The 25,679-nt window shown below is 38.7% G+C and overlaps 1 protein-coding gene across 1 annotated transcript in view; it reads left to right on the top strand.

Moving 5' to 3' along the window:
• tnni3k (TNNI3 interacting kinase) overlaps nt 1-25,679 on the top strand; it is a 49,706-nt gene continuing 24,027 nt past the window's right edge. The window contains exons 1-4 of the mRNA XM_036521324.1: nt 1-92; nt 18,218-18,326; nt 19,616-19,701; nt 23,414-23,511. Of these exons, the coding sequence (XP_036377217.1) occupies nt 53-92; nt 18,218-18,326; nt 19,616-19,701; nt 23,414-23,511 (333 nt within the window). The 5' untranslated portion in view covers nt 1-52. The remainder of the gene's footprint in view (nt 93-18,217; nt 18,327-19,615; nt 19,702-23,413; nt 23,512-25,679) is intronic.

Raw genomic sequence — 25,679 nt, 5'->3', positions numbered from 1 at the left:
TGTCTATTCTCCTCCACCAAAGCACTGAAAATTAAACTGAAGGACTGCCTCAATGGGTAATTATAAATCAAGGCCAACTCAAACATGTACAGGTAATTACTTGTTTTTATTGTGCTTGAGTCACTTAATTGGAATGTTAGGTAGAAAACATATTTGAAATCATTTTAATATTTTAAATATTTGAAATGAAATTATATTAAAATAATAATCTTTCATATCAAACAGGCTGTTATCTGTGATTATAGCTACTAATGGAAACTTCTGATTTAGACATGCGGAGGTTAGTTAATTAATTGGACAACAAAAGCTTTAGTTTACATTCAGTTTTTTTGTTTGAAATTGTTTGTACATAATCCTTAGATGTATGAATTTTTAAAAACAATGTGGCACTGATCGTCATTTTTTTTGGTTTTGTATGTGCTTCAGAAAAGTTTCTATTCTGAATTTGAAGAATGTTCACCCCTTTGCAATTGTCTATGTCTATGTCTATTTGATTCTCAAAACACAAATGACTTTCCATAACTTTTTCTGTCAATGAGTGTAACTAGCTATATAAATTGACTATGCTCAGGCTTCTGTTGTTTCCCTGTGCTAAATTTCTCAGCCAAGGCAATATTAATAATAATGATACTCATACTCTGATAAAACTAAGACAAAAACCAATTATTGCAAAGGCTAAATATTTTCTGGGAAAATTGACTTTCACCCCAAGTTTCATCCAGGCTAGACATTGCATAACCTGTGGTATAACAGCAGGCTGTCATAAAACATCATGGGTAATAGACACATTTCCAGTTGCTATACAACTGCATAACAGTACAGGTATTTTACCAAGTTAGGTAACAGCTTATAGTAGCCACTGTCAATTGTTACCTAACCATCAGGTTCAATTGGTGTGCTATCTTGTTAATCCAATAGAATTAACTAGCTAATGTTACCTATGATTGCACAGATAAGCTAAGTAGCTAGGTTAATAGGTTGTGAATTTTATTGCCTAATGAATGTAAAAAAAATCCTGCAATGTAATCCAAAGTACTACTGTAGCAGCTAGCTAGATGGCAATACAGCAAGCTAGGCAGACAGAGACACACAAACAAATCCTACCTGTATGCACCCCATTCAACAATGCTTGAAATGTCACCTTATCATAACTGTAATTGTCAACAGTGCACACGCTAAAGACATTAGCCTGTGTATGCCAAATTGCTGGTTCGTTTAAATACACTGCTTAGAGAAGATTGTTAGTTCGGTTAAGTACTTAATTGGACAGGGGAAAGCCCTTAGAGGTTATGAGAATGAAGATATTCACTTATGTCAGCTTCTTAAATGCAAAATGGAAGATGACCCCATCCTTGACAGACAGATGCAGAGGAGCACCAAAGAATACCTCAGCACTGACATATATAATGAAATATTGTTCCTGATGAGCAACAGCAATATTTGTAGACTAGCTCATGCCAATACAGCTCTTCCAACAGTGTAATTTGCAATAGTTATTGACAGAACTCAAGACACCTCAGGATAGCAGCAAGAAACTGCATGTTAGTGCTATTGTGGACCATGATTTGGTGCCACATGAGGTATTTGTAGGCTTATATAATGCATCAGATACAACTGCAAAGGTACCTGTCTACCTATCTACCTCTGTCTGCCTTACTCCTACTAAACCATTATTGAAGAGAAGCAGCCACTTGCCATATATGGTACATCCTGCATTAATCAGATCACACATAAAGCTTATTGCTTCTATTTTAATTAAGGATGCTGGACTGGGTGTGGATGTGGGTGTGGGTGTGGTTGTGATTGCGTTGAAAGTGACCGATCATAAGAGGGCCAGTGCCTCCCCCAAATTGTCAAAAGTCAGGTCGATTCGGTGAGCAGAACTCAACTTCGAGTGAACAAAGTTAACCTGTGAGAGCTTGTATAACCTCCAGTGCTCCCTAAGCAGAAACTCTCTCGCACGTGGTGGATGCTTTGTGCGCTTTGTTGTTGAATTTGTGCATGAGGACTTATATCGTGCGAGTGACAGTTAATGTCTGCGCGTGTGAAACAATATAATTTGCTCATAAGCATGTTTTATCATTTTCACAACATATGACATAAATCTGACGCCAGAGAGAACACCCTTTCTAGACTTGCAGAGCTTTTGGCTTTGCTGAATATCTTGCAGGCTAGCCACACGTGGAAGAGATGTGGAGTTGCTTCTCCAAAATGCAAACACATCCTCATCTGAGTTTCTTCTTATGGATGTAAGATAGCCTTCCACTTCACCTTTAGTGTCTTGAGTGGGCTGCTGTTCTGTGAAATAGGACCCAAACATGCATGTTCTCTTGGCTGTATTATTTCCTGAATGCAGGATTTGGTGCAACAGTGGCTGGTGCATTGATTTCCTTGGGCTCTTGGACAAGAAGTTTGTGGCTATTGCCATGCTTGCTGCACACTAGTTCATCACTGACTACCCACTCGGTCTTAAACTGGTGTTTGTTATCATAGTACCGTCTGTAGTAAATCCATGTATTCTCATTTGTATTCACTGAGAAAGCAGAAATACCTATGGAGAATGAAACATTAGTCTGTTTCTGTTTTCAGTGCTTTTATTTCTCTTACAGCCAGTAGAATCATCCCTAGCTTCTTTTGCATATTATCAGTTAGGTCAGCTATCATTGCATTATTTTTTTTGGTGTTATCAGCATTTAGCAGATGCTCTTATCCAGAGCAACTTACATAAGCTGCAATTTTTGCATGTTATCCATTTATACATCTGGATATTTACTGAGGCAGCTCTAGGTTATGTACCTTGCCTAAGTGTACAGCAGTGGGGAATCGAACCAGCAACCTTTTGGTTCCAAGCCCTGCTCCTTACCACTATGCTACACTGCCGCCCTCCCTACATTGTTCATACCTCGATGAGACACTTCAGCGGACGCACTTCATTCAGGGTGAGCTTGGCATCATTTAAGATAATCTTTAGTTTGTTTTGCCATAACATGCTTTTTTCAATCATCTTCAACACAGACTCAATCATGCATAGTTGGCTGTTTCACCTTGTCATGCAGGCAGTTGTGGGACACACTCCCCATTTTGCACTTTTTTGAGATGTAGAGTTTGAGTTTTGACTTTGCTTCTAAACAACAATGCACATGCAATTATGAGCATAAACATGACACAAGATGTGTCTTGTTCCATTTTGGAAGAAGAGACAATTGGTCGTCTTCAAAAACAAGTAAGTGTAATATGTCGAGTTTTGTTTATATTTGTTAATTGTCATACTGGTGTAACATGTTTTGGAGACTTTTCTTCACTTCTCGTTATCATTAGCTCTTCAGAGTATCTGTTTGACTAATTTTTGTGTCTGCTAGTAAGACAACCACCTAGTTTAATGATAAAGTTAATTAAACTTAGGCTTGATTGCATCAATGTGGATTAAATTAAGTTTGAGTAGTAAGTATTGAGTTAAGAGCTGATCTAAGATTTGTTGATCTAATTTTATTTTTATCTGAACTGAACTTAATTTTAAACTCATATCAGCAAATCTAACATTAGGACTTTAATCTATGATTAATTATTTATTTGGCTAACATGAAATTTACGCAGTTATACGACATGTAAACGAACATACGAGGAAAACTGGTTACAAAGAACGTCTTTCATTTTTCCACTACCCTTACACGTTATAAAAGACATGTAACATAAATCACATACAAAATACGAGTAGCCTACATTGTGACTCACGCAAAGTTTGAATTATTAAAAAGTCCATTAGTATGTTGTGAACCAACGTACACACCACTTATATGCTGACAGAGCAAAAACCATGTCTATTAGGAAATGGCCTTAGGTGTTCTCCAGCGGGGTTTGATATTTGGATATGGGGCCAGTCCATTGCCCCAAGCACACCATAAGTCATGAGGAATGTAGTAGTCATCTCCTCTGTAGGTTGAAATATGATGCATTGGTCCTTCTGAAACTCTACAGATGATTCTGCTCACAGTCTGCTTCTGCCCCCCAAAAGGTCACCTTTCCCCATCTGGAAGCACCCTGCAGCTTAAAATCTCAGCCTACAAGTAGCTATAGCATTGGTGGAGCAGCAGAGTTCCTCTCACTTGTGTGTTTGATCTTAGCTTTAATTTTTCCCATTTATAATAGTGACTGATTTTTTAGTAAAGTGGTAGCATTGGAAAACCTCATTTTTCATATTACTGAAGTGGGTTGAGTTTATCCCTGATTTTCCTGTGAGGAATTCACCTCTACTGCTCTACCTACTGCAGGTGTACTACCATTGTAACAACTTAAATCACCTCAAGTGACAATCATGATTTAAAACTGTTTTCAAATCTGTGTTCTGGGGCATCCTGATTAAATTTAATCTCAGTTATAAGCAAATTAAATATAGATTAAATCAGGGTTTAAATTAAATTTAAGTTAGATTTAATCAAGGTCTTGTGCAATATGATCCTTGTTGCAGCCTAGTACTAGGTAGGTAAAGGTTACAGAATGAATATGAAATTGTTAAATTGGTGTAATAAACATTTTATATTATTACTATAGAAACAGTTATCCATGCACAATTATTCTAACTAAACAATGTGCAAGTTCACTAATCAGTGTTGCCTAGTTAGCTTGCATGTTGCAGACTTAGGTATGACCTGTGTGCATTAATGTGCAAGTTAGATAATTGAATGATATAACTAGGCAGTCAGAGAGACAGAATTTTTTCATTGTTTTTTATTCCTTGCTTTTATTAGCTAACATGGTAACTAAAGAAGTAATATATAGTGAACAAATGGTCTGAATAGAGAGATTTAAACCAAATAGCATGCTAAATTTGGCTAAGGCTAGCGAAGGTTTAAGAATTGCGAACATGTTGTATCACCTAGCTAGCAACTTGTCAGCTAGTGATCATGTTGATATTACTGTATCACATAGGTAACTAGTTACGTGTAACGCTGTGCAATGAAAAAAATTATACAAGTTTATTTGTCCCCTTAGTGCAATTATAACTCAGAAGAACTCATTGAGATATTACTGTATAGTCTTTGACTGATCCCTTCTAAAAATGACCTTGTAAAAAATGTGTGAAATACCTTCATGGATCATACTTTCAACCAGCTGCTGTTCAACATTTCTAGATGCAATAATCAAAAAAATCCAGTCCAAATATTCCAAACAGATCAAAAAGTAACTGGAACAACATACCGTATGTTCCCTTTTTGCTGTAGGTATCCTGCTTCAGTAAAGATCCTGAGGTCTTTGGTAATTTTGGATACCTATGGATACATTACATTACATTACATGCATTTAGCAGATGCTCTTATCCAGAGCAACTTTCATCACAATAGAACATACAGTAAGTGTATCCATTCATTTTAAACAAGCAACAGTGTCAGACCAGGCTCATAATACTCCCAGACCAATGGGGGGGGTAGAAGTGGAACCGAGATGCAGTCTGAAGAGGTGGGTCTTAAGCCTGCGTCAGAAGAAGCCCAGGGATTCCACTGTCCTAATCCCCGTGGGGAGTTGATTTCACCTCTGAGGGACCAGTACAGACAGGGATTGTGTCTGAGGAGAGCAACCCATTGGGTCAGGACAGTGAGTTGCCCTGTAGATGTACAGTGCAGTGATCTTGAGGGTTTGAAGAGGGGTCATAGGTATGAGGGGGCTGTCCCATTCACTGTCCCGTATGCCAGCACCAAGGATTTGAACTTGATGCAAGCAATAACAGGAAGCCAGTGAAGTGAGGTGAGTAACTTGACTATGTTTAGGGAGATTGTAGACAAGTTCTGCAGCTGCATTCTGGATTAGTTGTAGAGGTTTCATTGCACAGGCAGGAAGGCTAGCAAAGAGGGAGTTGCAGTATTCCAGGCATGAGAGGACCAGGGCCTGAACTAGGAGCTGTGTTCTGAATATGTCGTGAGATAGGGCCATATCCTTCGGATGTTGTAGAAGAAGAATCTACAAGCCCAACTCACCACTGTCATCTGAAAGGAGAAGGACAGTTGGCTATCAAACATTACACCAAGACTATTGACAGTGCTATTGGTTGTAAGGCTTGTAGAGGCTGAGGGAGAGTTTTTGAAACGGGGAGGACTTGGATGGGATGAAAAGCATCTTAGTTTTTGCCAGGTTCAGCTTCAGGTGGTGGTCCACCATCCACTGTGAAATGTCTTTCAGGCAAGGTGAGATGCTTGCAGAAACCTGTGGGTCAGACGGCGGAAATGACTGGAAGACTTGCATGTCATTGGCATAGAAGAAATGAAATGAAAAACCGTGGGAGGATATGACGAAGCTGAAAGATTGCATGTAAAAAGAGAAGAGGAAGGGGCCGAGTACAGAGCTTTGAGGGACACCTGTAGACAGGCTGTGGATTCTGGACAACCCACCATTCCAGGACACCCTAAATGAGTGACCAGAGAGGTAGGATTTAACCCAGAGGAGAGTGGTGTCAGTAATCCCCAACATAGCCAGGGTAGATAGAAGTAGAGCATAGTCCACTGTGACAAAGGCTGCAGAAAGGTCTAGAAGAATCAAGACCGAGGGGTGGAAGGAACCACTTGCTGTTTGAAGAGCCAATGGAGAATAGGGCAATCTCTGTGGAATGACCAGCCCTGAAACCAGACTGAAAACAATGAAGAAATAAAGGAAGATAGCTGGTTAGCTACAGCTTGTTCAAGCATTTTAGACAGAAAGGGAAGGAGAGAGACTGGGCGATAGTTCTGGACAGCAGACGGGTCCAGAGTCGTTTTCTTTAGCAGAGGTGTGACTCATGCCTCCCTGAAGCCTGCTGGCACACTGCCTGTGGAGAGTGACTGATTCATCAGACTTGTGATGAATGTAAGAAGACTGGGAGTGACACTCTGCAGGAGATGTGAAGGAATGGGATCCAGAGCGCAGGTACATTTACATTACATTTGCATTTATTCATTTAGCAGACGCTTTTATCCAAAGTGACATACAAAAGTGCATATAGTGGGCAAACAGGTAGTTGGTCGATGTGATGTAACAAGTTTTTTAAGTGTTAGATGGGCAGAAGTAAAGACAGCATCAATGAAAGATGAAATAACAACTCCCCAAGGAGTTCTATTGAGCTAGAGAAATTAGTGATTAGTTAACAATGGGTTAATATCTGCTAGACTAGCTAGCTATCAGCCCTGGTAGAACATCAGTAACTTCATCAGTAAGTAATTCCATGAATATTTGCTAGCTGGTGAGCATAAATTGTGAGGCATGTCTTAATCCTGTGGCTTGGCTTCTTTATACCATGAGCAATGCAACTAGCTAACTACATACTGCAAGCCATTTTCAATCTGACAGTAAGCAAGCTACTTATTAATGGGACATGTACACTTGCTGTGTTTGCTAGCTCACTAGCCAGAGAGTCATTTAATATCAACTTGTCACCTAGCTGTCTTCTCTAAAGTCTAGATGTCCTGTGAATATTTACTGTAAATTAGCATCATAAATTGGGAAACATCTTGATATAGTCTATGCAGCCACACTAATTTCCTCCACTAATGTGCAACACTGTTACAGGTAGCTAAAATTACCTATACCTAAAACTAGTCAGAATCCCATTCAACATAGTATCTAACTAGTGTCTAATTAGTATGCTTGCTAGCTAACTTCCATTAGGTCTGAGTTCAATTAATGTCAGCCTGTTAGCTTTTTACTGAGTGCTCTGTTCCCATGCACTAAATTGATGTCTAGCTGCATTGATCACTGAGACTAATCCATTCTTTATCATTCAATCCATTGTTTAATTTTTAGCCATAGCAGCATTAACCATTGCTAATGTTCCAAACAGAAAGTTACTATAGCTAGAAAAAACTGATCAGTTTAAGTTATCAGTTATTATCAATTATTATTAAACTTATAAGTATAATTTGTCTGTACATATAGTATAGAGTATAATCTATTTAATTCTAGCCATGGCAGCATTAACCATCACTAATGCTCCAGCCAAAAAGCTGAAAAATTGAGTAATCCTGTGAGTAAAATAATCATCACAAAGAAGAAATAAAGAAGTTGTTTTTAAAGCTAGCTTGAGAACTAGCGCAAACTCATCCTTAAATGAAATATCAAAAGGGATAGAAGGCTATGCTGATTGGTGCTTTTTTGGGAGTGTTTGGACTCGTGTCTGTCACCTTACTACATTACTGATTTTCTTAAAATGACAGAGTCATTGATCTTTTCTTCTTCTGGTACAGCTAAACATGTTTTGTCTGCATTAGATTTTCAGAAAGTGACACCCCCTTTCTAGCTCAAATGTTCCTCTCCAAACAGTTTTTGCCTTAGTGTCCGCCTGAAGAGGCGCAGAAATTGTGTGCTGGGTCAGTCCAGGTAGAGTCTGAAGAGGTGCGTCTTCAGGCCCCGTCTGAAGGAATGGGGTGAAGGAGCTGTCCGTAGCGTGATCATTGGCTAAATTAGTGTTAATTAGTTAATTAATTAGTTATGTTATAATTTTTATTCATACTTTCAAATGTTAATTCAAACTGTCAAACTGTTAATAATCTGTTAATCAAAACTGTCATGAAAGAGTGTTTTTGTTGAATAAAATGTTTCTTGGTTTGTTGTAAACTTTTTTGTTAATCATTGCACGCAAAAATCTTTTGTTTCAATTTACTGCTCTGTCTTAGCAGTTTGGTTAAAATATAATATAATATAATTTTTTTTTCTTTCTTTAAAGTTCTATGAACTGATATGACAAATTTATGTCAAATATTGAAATGTCGGATTAAATTTGTTGTACAACAAATATGTTTAGAGTGTTTTGTTCATCTGTAAACATGCATTTATTTTCAGGTTTGAACTATGCAGATCTTTTCAAATATTTTTAACCGCTTTCAACATGGAAGCTAAGCTATTTTCACATTCACAGAGCCTTATATATCTGGATTTCCATGTGAAATAGAAGTCAGTCTCCATGATATGAGTGTATATGAGTAAACTAACAGAATATTCCTTATGAATTATATTTGAGCTAATCGTAAATACTGTAATTTCACAGATTTTTCATGTCATTTAATTGACAGAAATATATTGCAAATTTTATGGTATTTCACCAGTCTTTAACATTTTAACACAGTTTTTACGGTGTATATTTTTAAGAAACAAGGTCTTGCTAAACAAGACAACCTTTGTGAAGTTTTTTTTCCTTCCATAAGATATTTGACATCAGTAATTTGCTAACATAAGAGTGCTCTCTGATCACTTTGTAACTATCCTTTTCCAGATGGGAAGAAAACATTTATTTAAAAAGTGAGATGCAAAACTATAGTTACGTTATCATAAACTTTCTCATACTAAATGCCATATACAATGGGTTCTCTGTTCTTTGCAATAATTTTTTTAAAATATATTTTTGATGTCTTCCATATAAAGCATATGAAAATAGTAGAAAATAGTACTACTGTCCTTTTAAATCCTCAGCTGTGTCTGCCTGTCAGGCCACAATAATGCAGCACCTGTAGTCCCCTGTAGTCCCCCCTCCCCACCCCATTAACTTATGTGGCTTGTTTGGTAAGATAAAGTTCGCTGTAGTTCGCTAAACTCGCTCTACAGTGTTCGCATTTCTCACTTACATGACAGAATATAGCCACTGTTGCTGTTGCTGAGCTGGGTAACGTTTATGCTTATCCACAGAGTTATTTTTAGGTATAGATGAGAGATAGAACAGAGCGATCACACTAGTCAAACGAACTGGACTTTGGGGGTCAAACGTGCTCGGGCACAGTAGGGATCGTCTAGTGTGAGTACACCCTGAGTTGCTCTGGATAACAGCGCTAAATGCCTATAATGTAATGTAATGACTATAATAACAAAAGTGTCTTTGCATGTGCGATCAATGCTTAAGGAACACAACAGAGAAGTAGAGGCAGATGGGGATTAACAGCTGGTCTGTAGCTTACTCATCCATCTTGATTTCTAACACCGTGACAATCTTGGCAACCAGGTTACGGGTTACCCTGTAACCGATGGAGACGCTTCAGTGGCAACATTGCCAGTTGCCAAAGATGCACAAGATCTATCTCATCCAGCCTGGAAAGCTGAAGCACTGTCCCCCAGCTCCACATCCTCCCTGACGTACAGAGAGAGGGTGTCACTGAGAGCTGCATTATCCTCCTCATCCTCAATACCACAGAGTGCGTTCACCTCATGGTACAAACTTTTCAACTGATGCTGAAGACACAGCAGTTCATCTACTTTGCTGCATTTGGGAGGAGCAACTGCAGAGGGGGGATTCTCAGAATCAGAATCCGAATCAGAATTTCTTTATTGTCATTGTAACATGTACAATGAAATTTGAGTGCAATCCTCAACAGTGCAAAGATCAATAAAAAAAAGCTAGTAAAATAATTAAATTATTATTTATTTATTACTAATTAAAAATAATTTAAAAGTAAGACTATAAAAAAAGTAAAAATGGTAGAACACAAGTAAAAACACCCAGAGATATCTGCATTGAAAAATTGCACAGAATTCTTGCATGTGAACAAGTCAAGAGCCGAGAGATTTTATTGTCAGCCCATCCATATACAAGTATACAGTAGGGATGAAATAACATTTCCCTGGGACCCATGGTGCTACATTCAGTCAATTGAATAAATACACAAAACAATAAATAGACAAAATAACATTCAAAAGACAAAACACATTCAACTGTAAAAGTGGTAGACAGAAGAGTGCAAGTCAATTTGTAAACAGGATTTCACCTTTTAAAGTGGCTATGTGCATTTTTAAATTTTAAAAAATTTTTAAAATTTTGGGGTGCTTAGTCCAGGGGTGTGGGCAGGGGTATGCTGTGCTCCGGGGGTGTGGGTCAGTTCTTGTACAGACGCAAGAGGGGAGGAGGGGGCAGCAAGGAGATGGGAAGCCTGACTGCCTGAGGGAAAAAGCTGTTGCAGTGTCTGGCAGTGACCGTACGGATGCTCCGGTACCTTCTGCCAGGCAGCAGGGGGGTGAACACTCCATGGGAGGGGTGGGAGGGGTCTGTGGCGATGCAGGTTGCACAGTGGATGCAGTGGTTCTGGAGGAGCTCTTCCATGGTTGGAAGAGGGACCCCGATGATCCACTCAGCTGTCCTCACTATCCGCTGTAGGGACTTGCAGTCAGCGATGTTGCAATTCCCAAACCAGACGGTGATGCAGCTGCAGAGGATGCTCTCTACGGTCCCTTGGTAGAAGGTGGTGAGGATGGGAGGAGGGAGGCTGCCAGTCACTGCGGAATGATTGTGTTGAATGCTGAACTAAAGTCTATGAACAGCATTCTGGCATAATTCTCCTTTCTGTCTAGGTGGGAGAGGGTGAGGTGGAGGGCAGTAGTGATAGCATCTTTAGTTGTCCGGTTGGAGCCTTAGGCAAACTGCAATGGGTCCAGATGGTCTGAGAGATGGGCCTTCATGTGCCTTCAGTACCAGCCTCTCAAAGCACTGCTTGACGATGGGTGTGAGTGCTACAGGCCAGTAGTCATTGAGGCAGGACACGGTTGACTTCTTGGGCACTGGTATGATCCTGGTTGTTTTGAGGCAAGTAGGTACTGTCACTGTGCTCAGGGAGATGTTGAAGACGTCCATGAGAATGCCTGCCAGCTGCCCAGTGCATTCTCTGAGCACCTGACCAGGTATATTGTCTGGTCCAGCAGCTTTACGTGGGTTGACTCTGCGTAGAGTATTCCTTACGTCAGCTGTGGATCGGCAGAGGACCTGGTCGTTGGGGGAAGGGGCGATCTCCCTTGCAAGTTCCTTGTTTTGTGCCTCAAAATGTGCGTAGAAGTCATTCAGTGTATCTGGCAAGGAGGCTTCACTGCTATAAGCCTGAGGTGTTGGTTTGTAGTCAGTGACGGTTTGTATTCCATGCCACATGCGCCGTGTCCTTGGAAGTTGCTGTGGATTTTCTTTGCATAGGCACGCTTTGCCTCCCTGATGGCCCGGGACAGTTTGGCTCTGGCTGTGATGAGATCCTTCCTGTCTCCAGACTTAAAGGCTGCATCCCTGGCTTTCACCAGAGCGCACATCTCTGCAGAGAACCAGGGTTTTTGATTTGCTGGGTGGTGACAGTTTTGGAGACCGTAACATCCTCAATGCACTTGCTAATGTAGCCAGTCACTGAGGCTGTGTACTCCTCCAAGTCCACAGAGCTGCTATAGGTGGCAGCTTCTCTGATGATTTCCCAGTCTGTGTTCTCAAAACAGTCCTGGAGTGCTGATGTGCAGTCAGACCAATGTCGACATGCATTGTGCTTTGTGGTACTAGTTAGGGAAGTTACACAAAAGTTACTGTTTTGTTTCATTCCATTAAATTCAAATACCTCTAATATCTGTGTTAGTGAACACAAATCACTTCAGACTTGGGGGTGATTAAAAGTGTGAAGAATGATGGTGATTATTTAGTGATCATGTACCTTAGTTAGTAAACAGTATAACGGTGATGTGATACACATTCCAATGTGATGCTGCTATTGATAACGAATCACGCGCACATGTAGGCTGTGATCGTGTGCATGTGCTGCAGGCCTACCAACTGAGAGGCCCCTGATTCCCACGTAGTTGTTCTTAGTACAATATGTCTGACCACTGACGGGGCCTGCTCTGTTATATTAGTTCTGTACCTCATATCCCAGGCTTGGGCCCACTCTTTGTGTGTGACTATGGTCCTCTACCTCATAGTTGAGGCTTTTAGCAGATTCTTTGTGCATAACTATGGTCTGCCGTGGGTGATATGGAGGCATACTGCTTAGTGGTACCACTCAGTTGTACCCCTTGACCTACTCTCCCACTCTGCCTCCCCTGGCGGGGTTTGTGACAGAGAGGAGCTGGGTCAGTGTGTGCTTACTATCAATCCAAGGATACCTTCAGAAGCAATGTTTTTCCAAGTAGGTGCCAGTGCCCAGGCTATGGCAAGGTCGAGTAAACCTAAACATCCTACCAGGCTTGTGTAAGCACTTCTACCTATTTAAGGTTGCTGTAGAGTTACCCCCAGGAGCAGAGGGAAATGGGACCACGAGAGGGTTGAGGAGTGAGTAAGGTGTGAGACTGTAAGTGCAAGACTTTGTGAGTGTAACATCTGAAACTCTGTTGAGCTGGCCATCTCCTTGCTATGAAGATCATCAATAAACAGTCTTTTCTCTCTCCTTCAACTGGGGTCCAGACTGAAGTTCTTTGTGTTAACAGTTTTATTAGTTATCTTGCAAGTATATTAATTTTTGAAGCAATTTCACTGAATTCCAACAAGTGTCTGCTAAGCAACAAAATGTAAATGGAAAATGCTGTCTGTGTAGGCTGAGAGGAGTCTCCGGAGCAGAGAAAAAGTGCAGTCTCCTCATGCAATATTTACTGTAGATATGTTTTTTAATTAATATGTTTTTTATTTATTGTAGATATGTTTTTTAATTAATATGTTTTTAATTTATAGAAATATGAGGGGATAGAAAATAGTGGTTGCGGGAAGGCATACCACTACAGGGCAGAGGGAAATACCAGCAAGTTACAGTTTTCTAACTAGATAGGTCAGTTTAATCAAGTTTGCTTTGAAGAAATGGCATAAACCTTTTCACAGAGCACTGATTTAGCATCATATTCAGTAAGACTTGGGAGCCAGCCAACTTGATTATCTAAGTAGCTAATCAAATTATGTAGCAAAGGCTGTTTCATTTTGGGAATGGAACAGAATTCAGTTTGGTTAATTAAATAGTTAATGTCCCATCTGACAATTTCACTTGTGTTATAATTCAACTGTCAGATTTGTTAATATTTTACAGGCAGCCAATGTGTAACTGAAACGATATTTCTGTTGACCTGTTAAGCTAGCTTGTATAAATAATATGCTTGTCAGGAACTTCAGCCAACATCAGGGTGGGAACAGTAGAAACTTATTAATTTGCAGCTGCGTGAGCTTGTCAGTGCTCCCGCCCCCTAGCTGTTGTGTTTTTGTTTTCCTTGTGTTCTAGCCCTGCCCCGCTCTCCGCCCTGTCTCCGCCCACCCGATCATCTCCACCTGCCTGCCTGCACACCTGCTTCCCATCATCTCATCAGCCCAGCCCTATATCTACCCTGCTTGTCTCTGTCTTGTTGCAGTGTTTATTGCCTGTTTTGTTCCTGCTGTGTTTTCGCCTGTAAGTCTTGCTGTTGTTGATCCTACCTGCACCTTGACCTTGATTCTGCTCGCTGTCTTGCTCTGTTTGCCTGTTTTTCTGCTTGCCTGGTTACCGACCCTGCCTGTACCTGTTTTGACTTTGCTTTACCCACGGACTGCCTGCCTGTTATGAACACTGCCTATTCCGGTTTTGCTACTTCACCTGACGTGTTTATTAAAGCTCTTGGAACCTGAAGCTCTTGTGTCCGTGCTTGAGTCCTTGCCTGAGCCCTGACAGAGCTTGACTCATACACTGCTTTAAATCCCCCCCTCTTGTTCAGTGAGGCTGAATAACTGATATGATAACTGATAACTGCTGATTATGAATGAATGAAAATGACCAAATAAGTGGTCTAGTGACACTTAGGCCAGGTTCACACTAAATGACTTTCAAAATTGTTCACACTACGCAATTTGCTGTCTTGTTATCGGGAATCGGGAAATTGTAATATAAGATTCACAGTCTTAAGTTGTGAATTCATATTCACAGTACTGCAGAAATTTATCATTTTTTGGAAACATCAAAAAGGCATTGGTGCTCCTGTCAAAGTTCAACCAAAATTTCCTCCATTTCTTGGGTCCAGGCAGACCGCAGAATGTTTGTTGAAGCCATGCTTGTTGATGTTGTGCAACTCCTCCCCCGGGTTTCCCCTCACCCCATATCTTGTGCTCTCATTGGCTGTAGCTTGTCACCGCACTCACTGCCAGTGACAACACCTTTCACACTACAGGATGTGGACTCCCCGACAGGTCCAGATATTTAGCATGCTAGATATTTTTCGGCTGTCTGCAAGGCATCGGCAAGTCTCTCGGATGGCGTCTTTGAACAATTCACCCCGAGCAAACACCTCTGATCTTTGCCTCTGATCTGGGGCTTTTCTCGGCGATCTCCAAAAACTGTCGGCGAGTGGAAAATCAGGGCTAAAATCGTGTGGTGTGAACCTGGCCTTAGTGTCATATGTTTGGGGTAAATTTAGTCTCTGCTTAAACTCTGCAGCAAGGATAAAAACTTTACAGATAAAGTTAGATTCTGTTTTCCATGCACCCATTTTCTGAGAGAAAACTTGGAATCTTGTATCCTTCTATGAAAACTCCCTGGACGCCTTCAAGAAAAAACTTAAAACTCATCTGTTCAAGCTGTATCTGTAGCCTACCTTCCTCCCTATCTACGTCTATCTATCCTATCGATTGGTATTTTCATTATAAAAAAGACACTGTACACTAGCCTAGCACTTAACTTTGTATCTTACTGACCTCTTGTAATATTTTGCGATAACTTAGCATTGTGACGCACTTATTTGTAAGTTGCTCCGGGTAAGAGCGTCTGCTAAATGAAGTAATATAATGTAAAAAAATAAATACTCCAGCGCTTCCAATAACCCACATCTGTAACAAAGTACGTGCAGTTGATTATTTTGTAGTGACATCAAGTCCAGATGAGGTCAATAAAACCTAATCAAGTAACTGTGTCATTAACTTTATTGCTCAATGCAAAGTATTCTATGGCAAAGAAAAATATATAACTTGCTGTCATGCCAGGTGAAGTCAGCCTCACTAGAGAACCTTTGCTGAATAATAATGTCCTTGAAGTTCCATTTCATATGTGTATTTAATATGCGCATTTGACTGACAGGACCAAATGTTACTACTTTTATGCAAAGCTATTTTCATTAGCCTGTAGTGTAAATAGTTTGCAGGATCATTTATGTTGAGAGCTTCCTTTTATAAAGGCTCATAGCAAGCTGCTTGAAAATGAACAGGAACTACCACTGTCTTTACACATATGTGTAGCAGAACTAAAAATAGTAGCCTGTGAGTCCTGCCTAAAGCCAGTAGGATAGCAGGTAGCAGAGCAATTTCAGTGGTGACATCACTCCTTGAGAATTGGTTAACTAGCATTGTTGCATAATGGGGAAAATTGCCTTTAGCTCAGCTGGCAATGATGCTGGTGATTAGAGTGAGTTGTGGAAAGAGAACAGATGTTCGGGTCTCACTCAGAGAGTGCAGACTTCTTTAGCTTTTAATTACATTGGCAAACAACGTTCACACCCCTGTGCTCATGTTTCTCCTTGAAAGTCATAAGGAAAGTGTTGAAGGCCAAAGGGGTTGTAATGCACATTGTAAAAGATGTCTGCTTTGAAAAAACACATATGGGTGGTAATCTGTCAGAGCTGCAGTATGAAACAAATGTAGCTGTAATGTATACTGATCTTTGATAGAGACAAATAGCATCATGTTGGGATGGCAGTTGTGCCATCCACCAAGTTAAGGGGGTGTATCAAATACCCACTACCTACATAGCTATGAGAATTAGGCCTTCTTGGTGTTTCCTACAGACGTAACCACACTGACGTTGAAAGCTGGGTCATTAAAACATTACCTTCTGTGCCATCTAAATTAATAAAAAAAAAATGCATACACACTCTCATAGGGACTTGCAATAAAAGCCATAAAAACCCAAACTTGGACTTTTTTCACTTTCTTCATTATCATGGGCTAATTCAGACTTAAAGGTGCCAAGCATTTTTGAGCACCTTATTTGCATATTTTTCAGTTTTTGGGATTCAGACTTAACCCATGTATCTCTTAAAATGGGTGATACAAAGTTGCGTGATGAGCGTAAATGTAAATATCTCAGAAAACCACATCTACCTGCTTGGAGCCTGGTATAGATTTTCTCACTGAATTATTAATCCACATTGTACAATACATGCACAAGACACTTGCTTTAATTATGAAAGCTGATAAATACTTCAGAGAAAATAAAGAAGCTGAGGACCTGAAATGAGCCTTTTCAGCACATCTGCATTAAATGGTACAAGTAAAAAAGTCAGGTGTCTATCAGATATTTTTATTTTTTTAAAAGAAAAAAAAACACCACCATAGACTTAGTCCAAAGTTTTTTCTCACACGGTTCATCAGGTAGATAACACAGCAGCAGCAATAGATAATATGGAAGCTTGTATACCAGCCATTTTTGAATTGCAATATTTGAACTGTCAGTTTTAAAGTTGGGTGTAGGGAAATTTGATCTTGGTATAGACCTAGAAAATGTTCAATGTAACCAACCTAGCTAGCCAACTATCTGCTGTTTCAATTATAATGATGTGACTGAACTGCCATGTTACTGGCCCCTTTCAAATACAACTGTATTAAAGTGAAATGTATTAAAATCAAATGAATGCCTTTTGTATTAACTACCTAGTGAGTTGCTGCAGTTTTAGATGAATATCCTTTGTTCACAGGTATGGCCTTATAGAACCACATCGTACAGATGGAAAAAATGTTTAAAGGTTTAGGTAATTCCTGAACATGGTGTAGGTCATATCTACAGCATGTAACAAGAAATGTAAATTACATTGAAGAATTCAAATACATAGGAAAATGTGGCTGAACCACTGGATAATGTGCCAGCTACATAAAATGTTGATACTGTTTTTGGAGAATAGGACTCACAGTTGTGAGATTCCACATCCCTCAGCTGTAGCTGGAACAACCGTGTGGTAGAGCCACTGGTTATTTCCGTCATAACTGGGATTGCAGTGCAGATTTATGCAGCTTCCAACATCAGAAATCGCCATTTTGTCCAGCACCTGGGGATTTGATCATACCACACCCTCACCCTCTACAAACTGTGTCAGGTCTCTGATATCTTTGACACTGCCACAGAGTGTCAGTCATACCATTTCACACTCTGGACCTCTAAGTAGCTCCTTACCTAACTCGCATAGTGGCCAGAGACACTGTCCAACAAATTCTGTGTCAGCTACTTCAGACTACTGTGCACTGTCTGCAGCTAGATACAGTTTAAAGACATTGGAAACGCAGTTGTAAAATAGACATTTGAATTGTCATGCTGATCTCCAAATCAAATAAAATATATGAACAAATACAAACAAATCAGATCAATCTATTGAGGAAATGAGTAATAGTAAAATTTTTGGATCAACTGATATCCCTAATTTTACCACTGGTGATGTATTCATCCATATACACAATTGTACACATTGTTTTAACAGACAACAGAAGAGTTTAGTGAATTTCTTAAACAGTTGCATCAAATAACCCTTACTTCACATTTTGTATTTAAAGATGAATGGAAGAAGAAAGTCAGTGAGTCATACTCTGTGATAATAGAGAGGTTGATGGATGATCTACGAATCAAAGACAGCGAATTCACCGAACTAAAACACGTTTTCAGGTAAGTGGCAACTAATCTAATCAATTTAATTTAAATTTTTTATTTATAGTGCATTCCATATTTATTCATTTCTCCAATTAAATAGAAGAAAGGTATAACACAAGAAAAAAGTAAGTATTGTATGTCATTCTTCTTCAAGCTTGAACAAATCATATGTTCTAATGATAATAACATTAATAACACAATGCAAATTCAGAATTCTAATGAATAATGACTTTTACTCTAGAAAAACAAATGTCACGTTTATTTACACCCTTAAGAAATTATTTAAATAAAAATCAAGCCAAATCTACAGTGGAAACATATTAAACCAGATATAGGCTTCTGACAGCTTCTTGTTTCCCTGGGGTGTAAAAGGAGATTAGTTGTGCAGATCAACATGGTTAAGGTTAGAGAGCTCTACACAGACTGCAGGCAAATCTATTGATCTCCACAAGATGATTGTAAAAGAACAGAAGGCAGAATTTTCCATTTTCCACTGCTGTGTCCATTAGCTACAGGTATAATGGCAACCCTGCCGAGTGTATCTCGCCAGCACAAGTTGTGAAGCAAGTGGTTTGTGAACCATCCATAAATTCAAAGGCAACTGTTGCAAATTGGCTGAACAAAATGGCATCTTTAGGAAACAAAGTCTAAAATTTAACATTCATGTCTCGATTGCAACACACCTCTTCTGAAGGCAAAAGACAGAACTTCATCTTGATAAAAAAAATCAAATAATGGTGAGAATAATTAAAAATAATTGAATGCCCACTGTAAAACATGGCAGTGAATTTATCATGGTTTGGGTTCCCCCGAAGACAAGATTCAGAAATTCCAACCTGTGCTATACCAGCACAATTTGGCCAAAAACTTGATTCCCTCTGTCAAGAAGCTCAAACATCAAGGAATTCTGCCTGGAGGAAAGGTCAAAAATCCCCCTCAGAAGTTGTAGAGCATCATGAAACACTACAGGAGGGGTCTTCGTTAATGCCAGGGGGACAAAATAATAAACGTGAATAAACATGACTCTTGCGTTAAAATCCATTCTTTATGGACAAATGACGTAATGATCTAAATAGCATAGCCCAGGCAAATATAGAACATTAAAAAATAGTAGAAAAAAAATGAAATATTAATATTTTCTCTGTTATATAATGTTTTTGTCCTTATATAATCAAGGGTACAAATAAATATGAAGGGCACTGCATATACAGTGTGTAAATTAAAGGAATATTCATTCTTTTAAAAATATTTTTCTAGACTGTGTCCTCTTTTGTATTGAGATCACAATGTTTTTAATTGTGTAGCTCGGATGAAGCATTTGATAAAGTCAACCTGAATTATCGCACTGAAAGTGGGCTGTCTCTGCTGCATCTCTGCTGCATATGTGGAGGTATGTGTGTGCTGAGTTATATTATATTTTCTAATTTTGAGATTTTTTTAGGAATATCAGTGAGAATTTTATGTGCATTGAATGAAGTGCTTGTATTACAATTTAAATTTTCTACAGATTCTCATTAGGTATTCTTTAAAACATGTATTTCTTGGCATGTATGAAATAAAGTGCCTTACAAAAGTATTCAGACCCTTGAGCAATTCTCACATTTTACTCAATTACAAATGACACATTGAAATTTTGTTCTGTGTGATATTTTATTTATAAAACACTTAAAATGAATTATTTAAGATGGCATTGGTTTTATGTTACAAAACAGTTTCATGAAAAATTAAAAACTGAAATATGCTGTTTGCATAACTGTTCAAGCCTGTGCTCTGTGCTCTGGAAGCTCAAAATTTACACAGATGAAAAAAATTCCCTAATGAGGACAGTTGTCTTAGAATTGGCCTCTGCCTGTGAACATTAAAGAAGCTCATGTTTTTTTGGATAAAAACACCACTCTGTTTAAAGATCATTAGTCAGGCTGTGAATCTGAAGGAAAGGTATGAAAATGAAGACTAAAGAGCATTCTATGGAAGTTACAGATGAAATAATACAAATGCATGAATTAAGAAAAGGGTGCAAAATCATATCCAAGTGTTTGGATATCCTAATGACCACTGTTGGAACAGTAATCAGGAAGTGAGAGCTGCATCACACCACCCAGGCACTGCCTAGAAAAGGCTGTCCATCAAACTCAGCGTCCAAGCAAGACTGAGACTTGTGAGAGATGTCTTGGAGGCCATCAATCACTTTGAAGGAGCTAGAGAGTTCAGTCACTGAGTGTGGAGTAAAGATGCGCTAGTCAACAGTATCAAACTTTGCATAAAACTATACTGTATGGGAGGGTGGCAAGAAAGAAGCCATTATTCAAAAAGAACTCAAAAGAAGAACCCAAAATCTCAAAGCATGTCTGGAGTTTGCCAAGAAGCATTGCAGTGACCTAGCTAAGATGAGGGAAATGTTATGCTGTCAGATGAGAAAAAGACAGAGCTTTTTTGACCAAAACTTCAAAGCACTATGTATAAAACCTAATACTGCCTATGCATCAGGAAATTCCATCCCTACAGTGAACAGTGAAGTATGCTGTGGACATGCTTTTTATCAGCAGGGACTGGGCATTATGTGTGTGTGTGTGTGTATATATATATATATATATATATATATATATATATATATATATATATATACACACACACACACATGTATATATATATATATATATATATATATATATATATATATATATATATATATATATATTCATATTCAGCCCCCAATACTGTTTTCACAATTGAGTAGTGTCTCAGATTCCAAATTTAAAATATATTAAAGTAAGATTTTTTCCAGCTGGGCTACAAAGTACGTCACAACAAATCAAAAGAAACATCCAAACCCTTTCAAAAATTTAGAAAAAAAAAACAATACTTTGAGATTTAAAAAGTATTCACACCCTTCATAATTATAAGGCTAACCTTGCTCAGGCGCAAACTATTGTCTTATAAACTCATCTCCACCTGTGTAGGAAATTAGTGGATCACCTGTTTTGAATTACTTCATGAGCGTAAATACCTTCCCTTTCTATAAGGTCAAATAATGTGGTTGGATTTTCCATTGAACAAACCAAAATGAAGAGAAAAGAGCATTCAAAACAAATGAGGGATGTAACTGTGGAGAAGCACAAATCTGGGGAAGGATACAAGAACATTTCAAAGGCACTGAACATACCTTGGAGCTCAGTGCAGTCCATCATACAGAAGTGGAAGAAATATGGAACTACAGATGCACTGCCTGGGGTAGGCCGCCACCCATAAACTGAGTTGCTGAACAAGAATGGCTCTTGTCAGAGAGGCTAATGTGATACCAACTGTCACTCTAACTGAGCTATAGAAGTCAGTGGCTGCAAATGAAAATTATGTCCATGGGTCAACAATCTCCAAGCTATTGTACAAAAAGGGCCTTTATGGAAGAGCAGCAAGGAAGAAGTTCTTGGTGAAAAAAGCACATGCTTGCCCGTAAAGACTTTGCAAAGTGTCACTTGGAAGATACCATTACATTATTGGCATTTAGCAGACACTTTTATTCAGAGCGACTTACATAGGTTACAGTTTTTCAGAATTATCCTTTTATACATCTGGATATTTACTGAGGTAACTGTGGGTTAAGTACCTTGCCCAAGGCTACAGCAACAAAATATCACTTGGAAGATTATACAGAGATATGGCAGAAGGTCTTGTGGTCTGATGAGACTAAAGTGGAACGTTTTGGCTAAAACACTAAGCAGTATGTGTGGCATATAGCTAACACTTCACATCAGCCAGGAAAGTGCTTTTTCCAGTGGGAGTGCCTTTCAGCAGCAGGGACTGGCAATCTGGTGAAGATTGATGGGAAGATGAATGCTGCACAATACATGGAGATTCTGGATAAAAACCTACTCCCCTCTGCCAGGGGGAGGGAGGAAATGAAGAAAATTGACGTCCTTGAGTGGCCCAGTCAGAGTCCTGACCTTAACCCCATCGAACATCTGTGCGAAGGCCTCAAAACTGCTGTCCACCGCTGCTCCCCTACTAACTTGGTACATCTTCAGCAATTTTGCAAGGAGGAATGTGCTAATATTGTGCCATCGCGTTGTGCAAAATTAATAGATATTTATCCAAAAAGACTGATGGTTGTAAGGTGGTTCAACCAAGTACTAAAGAAGGAGAATGAGTACTTATCAATTGTTGACATTTCAGTTCTTGTTTTTTTGTTTATTCTTTTATGCTTTATAATTTTATTATAATTTTTGGGCTGCTCTGTTGCAGAGTTGAGTGGTTGACAAAAAAAAAAAATCTCAGTCTAATTAGTCAAAATCTCAGGTTGTGGAAATCATTTGTGTGAAAAAAAGGGTTAGGGGCTGAATACTTTTTCAAGGCATTGTATATATATATATATCTATATCGAAACAGTGCAGATTGTCTGAAGTTTGTGTGCTTGCGAAAGCTACAACATGAGATTGTTTAATTAACAAGGATGGCATTTATCAATTTAAATTACATTAAATGCTCATGACACATAACAGCTTTTGTGAGGTCTGTGTTCTAAGCATTATTGTTCATTGCACTCAACCTAACCTAAAAGTTTATTTTCAGTAATTTAATTCGATATAACTAAATTTAGCTCTGTTTTGTAATTTGAATTTTGTAACACAAGAAAGCTATAATCTGAAACATTTAAGAGACATTTTTGGGATCACTTGCCACTTAATTGTTCAAATTGCCATCCTTTTTAATTAAACAATCTCATGCTGTAGCTTTCGCAATAGTGCACAAACTGCAGACAATCTGTGCTGTTTCGCGAGCGTAATCATTTACTCTATTTTCGCATTGGTGTCAATTATTCTGTGAATTATTATTCAATAATTATTATTTAATTATTTAACTATTTATGTTTTATTGTGACTCAAGGAGGATAAAGGGGAACAGGTTGAAAGTAATGATAGATTTAAGGGTAATGTTAAAGCCTCCCCTGTCTCCAGCTCACCAGCCGCCACTGATATATATATATATATATATATAATATTTATTTAGTGCATGTGGCATTATAGAATTCGATGCTATGCAATGCAAGTATATTATGAGTGCTGTGTGCAAGGAGGGCATCTGAAAATCTTACTGCACTCAAATAGGGAACAAAGGTCACATCAGGAGCCTGATGCTGAAAGGCTTGCGTCCCTCTAGGCTAACACGGAATGGATTTACTGCTCTACACCTGGCTGCATATAAGGTAGGTGAACTCTCAATTACAGGGAACAGGTACTACGGCCCATCTTACTTTCAAAATACACTTCAGACCATGTAATTAATTCCTTGGGCCCTGTTTAGAGGGCCCAAAATTGCAGCATAATTAACTTGCACAAGACACTATGCACAGTTTTGGTATTTTGGGAAATCCCAAACAGGAAAAATGACATTTTACACCTTGTTGTTCCCAGTACTTGTCTTGAGAGAATATAACAGAAGTGTGTCCATTAGTTTTGGGGTGTGGATCGGCCCAATACCAAGTATCATTTTAACGGTCCAAAACCTTCCATATAAAGTTATTTTAAAGCAAAATGAAAATATTGTTGTTGTCATGTCAGATATTTATTTGTGTCATCAATTTCAGATATAATTGTAGTTGGATTGGAAAAACTGGAAGTACACAAAAATGCATTGATTTCTTTCTGCATTTGTCACATTTTTTTTTATGTTGTTTTTCATTTGGCTCCTGAGAATTGACCTGTTATGTGATGGTTTACTTAACTGTAAATTGCTGACAAGAGATCATTTGCCTGAATTTGTTCTGGCTAGACAGTAAAGTGAAACTAACATTTTTTTGTCCCTTTTAAAAATATGAGTGTATCTTTGGGTTATTGACTCTAGACGTTGTAAAATAATATCCACTTGTCTGGAGACTGGAGACTGTTTTATGAGAAACCAGAAGCAACTGTAGATTTCCCACCTGAAGATGAAATCTCTTCTTTACAATACAAATCAAAGTCACCAAGGTTGACATCAACAGGCAGTTGACATCAACGCCAACTGCCTGTAAATGCAATATAATCAGAAAATATAATATAATAATAAAGAAAATATAATCAGAAATAAAACCAGGTTAGGTAGATAAATGGAATAAACTCACTTGCTGCCTCTGTTGTGGAGACAACAAGCTGGATACACTTGCTACCAATGCCACCAATGCAAAGCATCCTGCATGTTATTTCTTTATGAAAAGACTGACTGTGCTGACTGACTGTGCTCGGAGGTTGCCATTTTTTAAATCTCGCACCGCTGTAAGGCGTATCGTAGCAACACTGACAGCGCTTCTCATTGGTCGTGACTCACGCTGTGTTGTTTCAACACTCTCAGGAAATCCAAGTCAGCTTTCTCTGCCTTCCACAGCTTTGTATTTGTCCTGTTCACCTGATAATTCAGTATGTTCATGATTGAACGCTTGATGTTCAGTATGGATTTCCTCCATTGAGGAAAAATGTCTCATTTGGTTGTTCACCATGTCGGCACCATAACCATGCTGTAAGGGGCAGATCGGGCACGACTTATTCTATGGAGTGTGCAATATGTGCATTATTTAGCGCAAGGGATTACTGCTCTTGATTTGACCCATTATTATCAAGTGCTCTACATGTCTCTTTACTTGCTTGGGCAATTCAACGAATGTGATCTAGTCTAGTTTATTTACGTAGCTATGTATTAATCATAGTACTGTAATTTGTGAACCTTATTTACAGGGATGTGTATATGAATCAAGAATATATACTCTGCTGGCTAGCTAGATAGCTTGCATTCCTATCGGAGATACATTTGATTATTAGAACAGCTGTACAGTAAGCAAACTACATAATGTTTTTAATACGTCTCCTGTAGCTAGCTAGATGGCATATGTTGTGAGCTATATATGTAATGTGAGCTACCTAGTGAGCAACTGGTATGGCACAATCAAGAACCAAGTAAACCTATTGCTGGCTAGTCAGCTGCCAAAGAACTTTCTAATGGAACACCAATAACCAGTCATCTTAAGTAAAATTCCATGTCATGAACTTTTCCTACACCCTGTCTTCTTACAATCCACCCCCTGGCTGGCTAGCTAGCAAATGAGGTATTATGTAACCTGTCTGTCCTTAATATCATTATGCCTGCATTAAGAAAGGTGTGTGTGTGTGTGTGTGTGTGTGTGTGTGTACTTGTTAACTGATAAATGGAAAATGCTCCTTATCATTTATTGCAATAGATTGACAGCAACATTAATATTATACATTAATTTGTAATAACAATGATCATCACAATCATCATAAAATGCACTAAAACAGATGGAGTTTATAACCGTCTCTACTATACAGTGTTTTAAAAACTCACCATCTGAAAATGGGTTGCTGTGTTTTGCAATTTTGTGTA

This window comes from Megalops cyprinoides, chromosome 2 (assembly GCF_013368585.1).
Source record: "Megalops cyprinoides isolate fMegCyp1 chromosome 2, fMegCyp1.pri, whole genome shotgun sequence".
Classification (NCBI taxonomy): domain Eukaryota; kingdom Metazoa; phylum Chordata; class Actinopteri; order Elopiformes; family Megalopidae; genus Megalops; species Megalops cyprinoides.
This window is presented reverse-complemented; position numbering and strand designations above follow the sequence as displayed.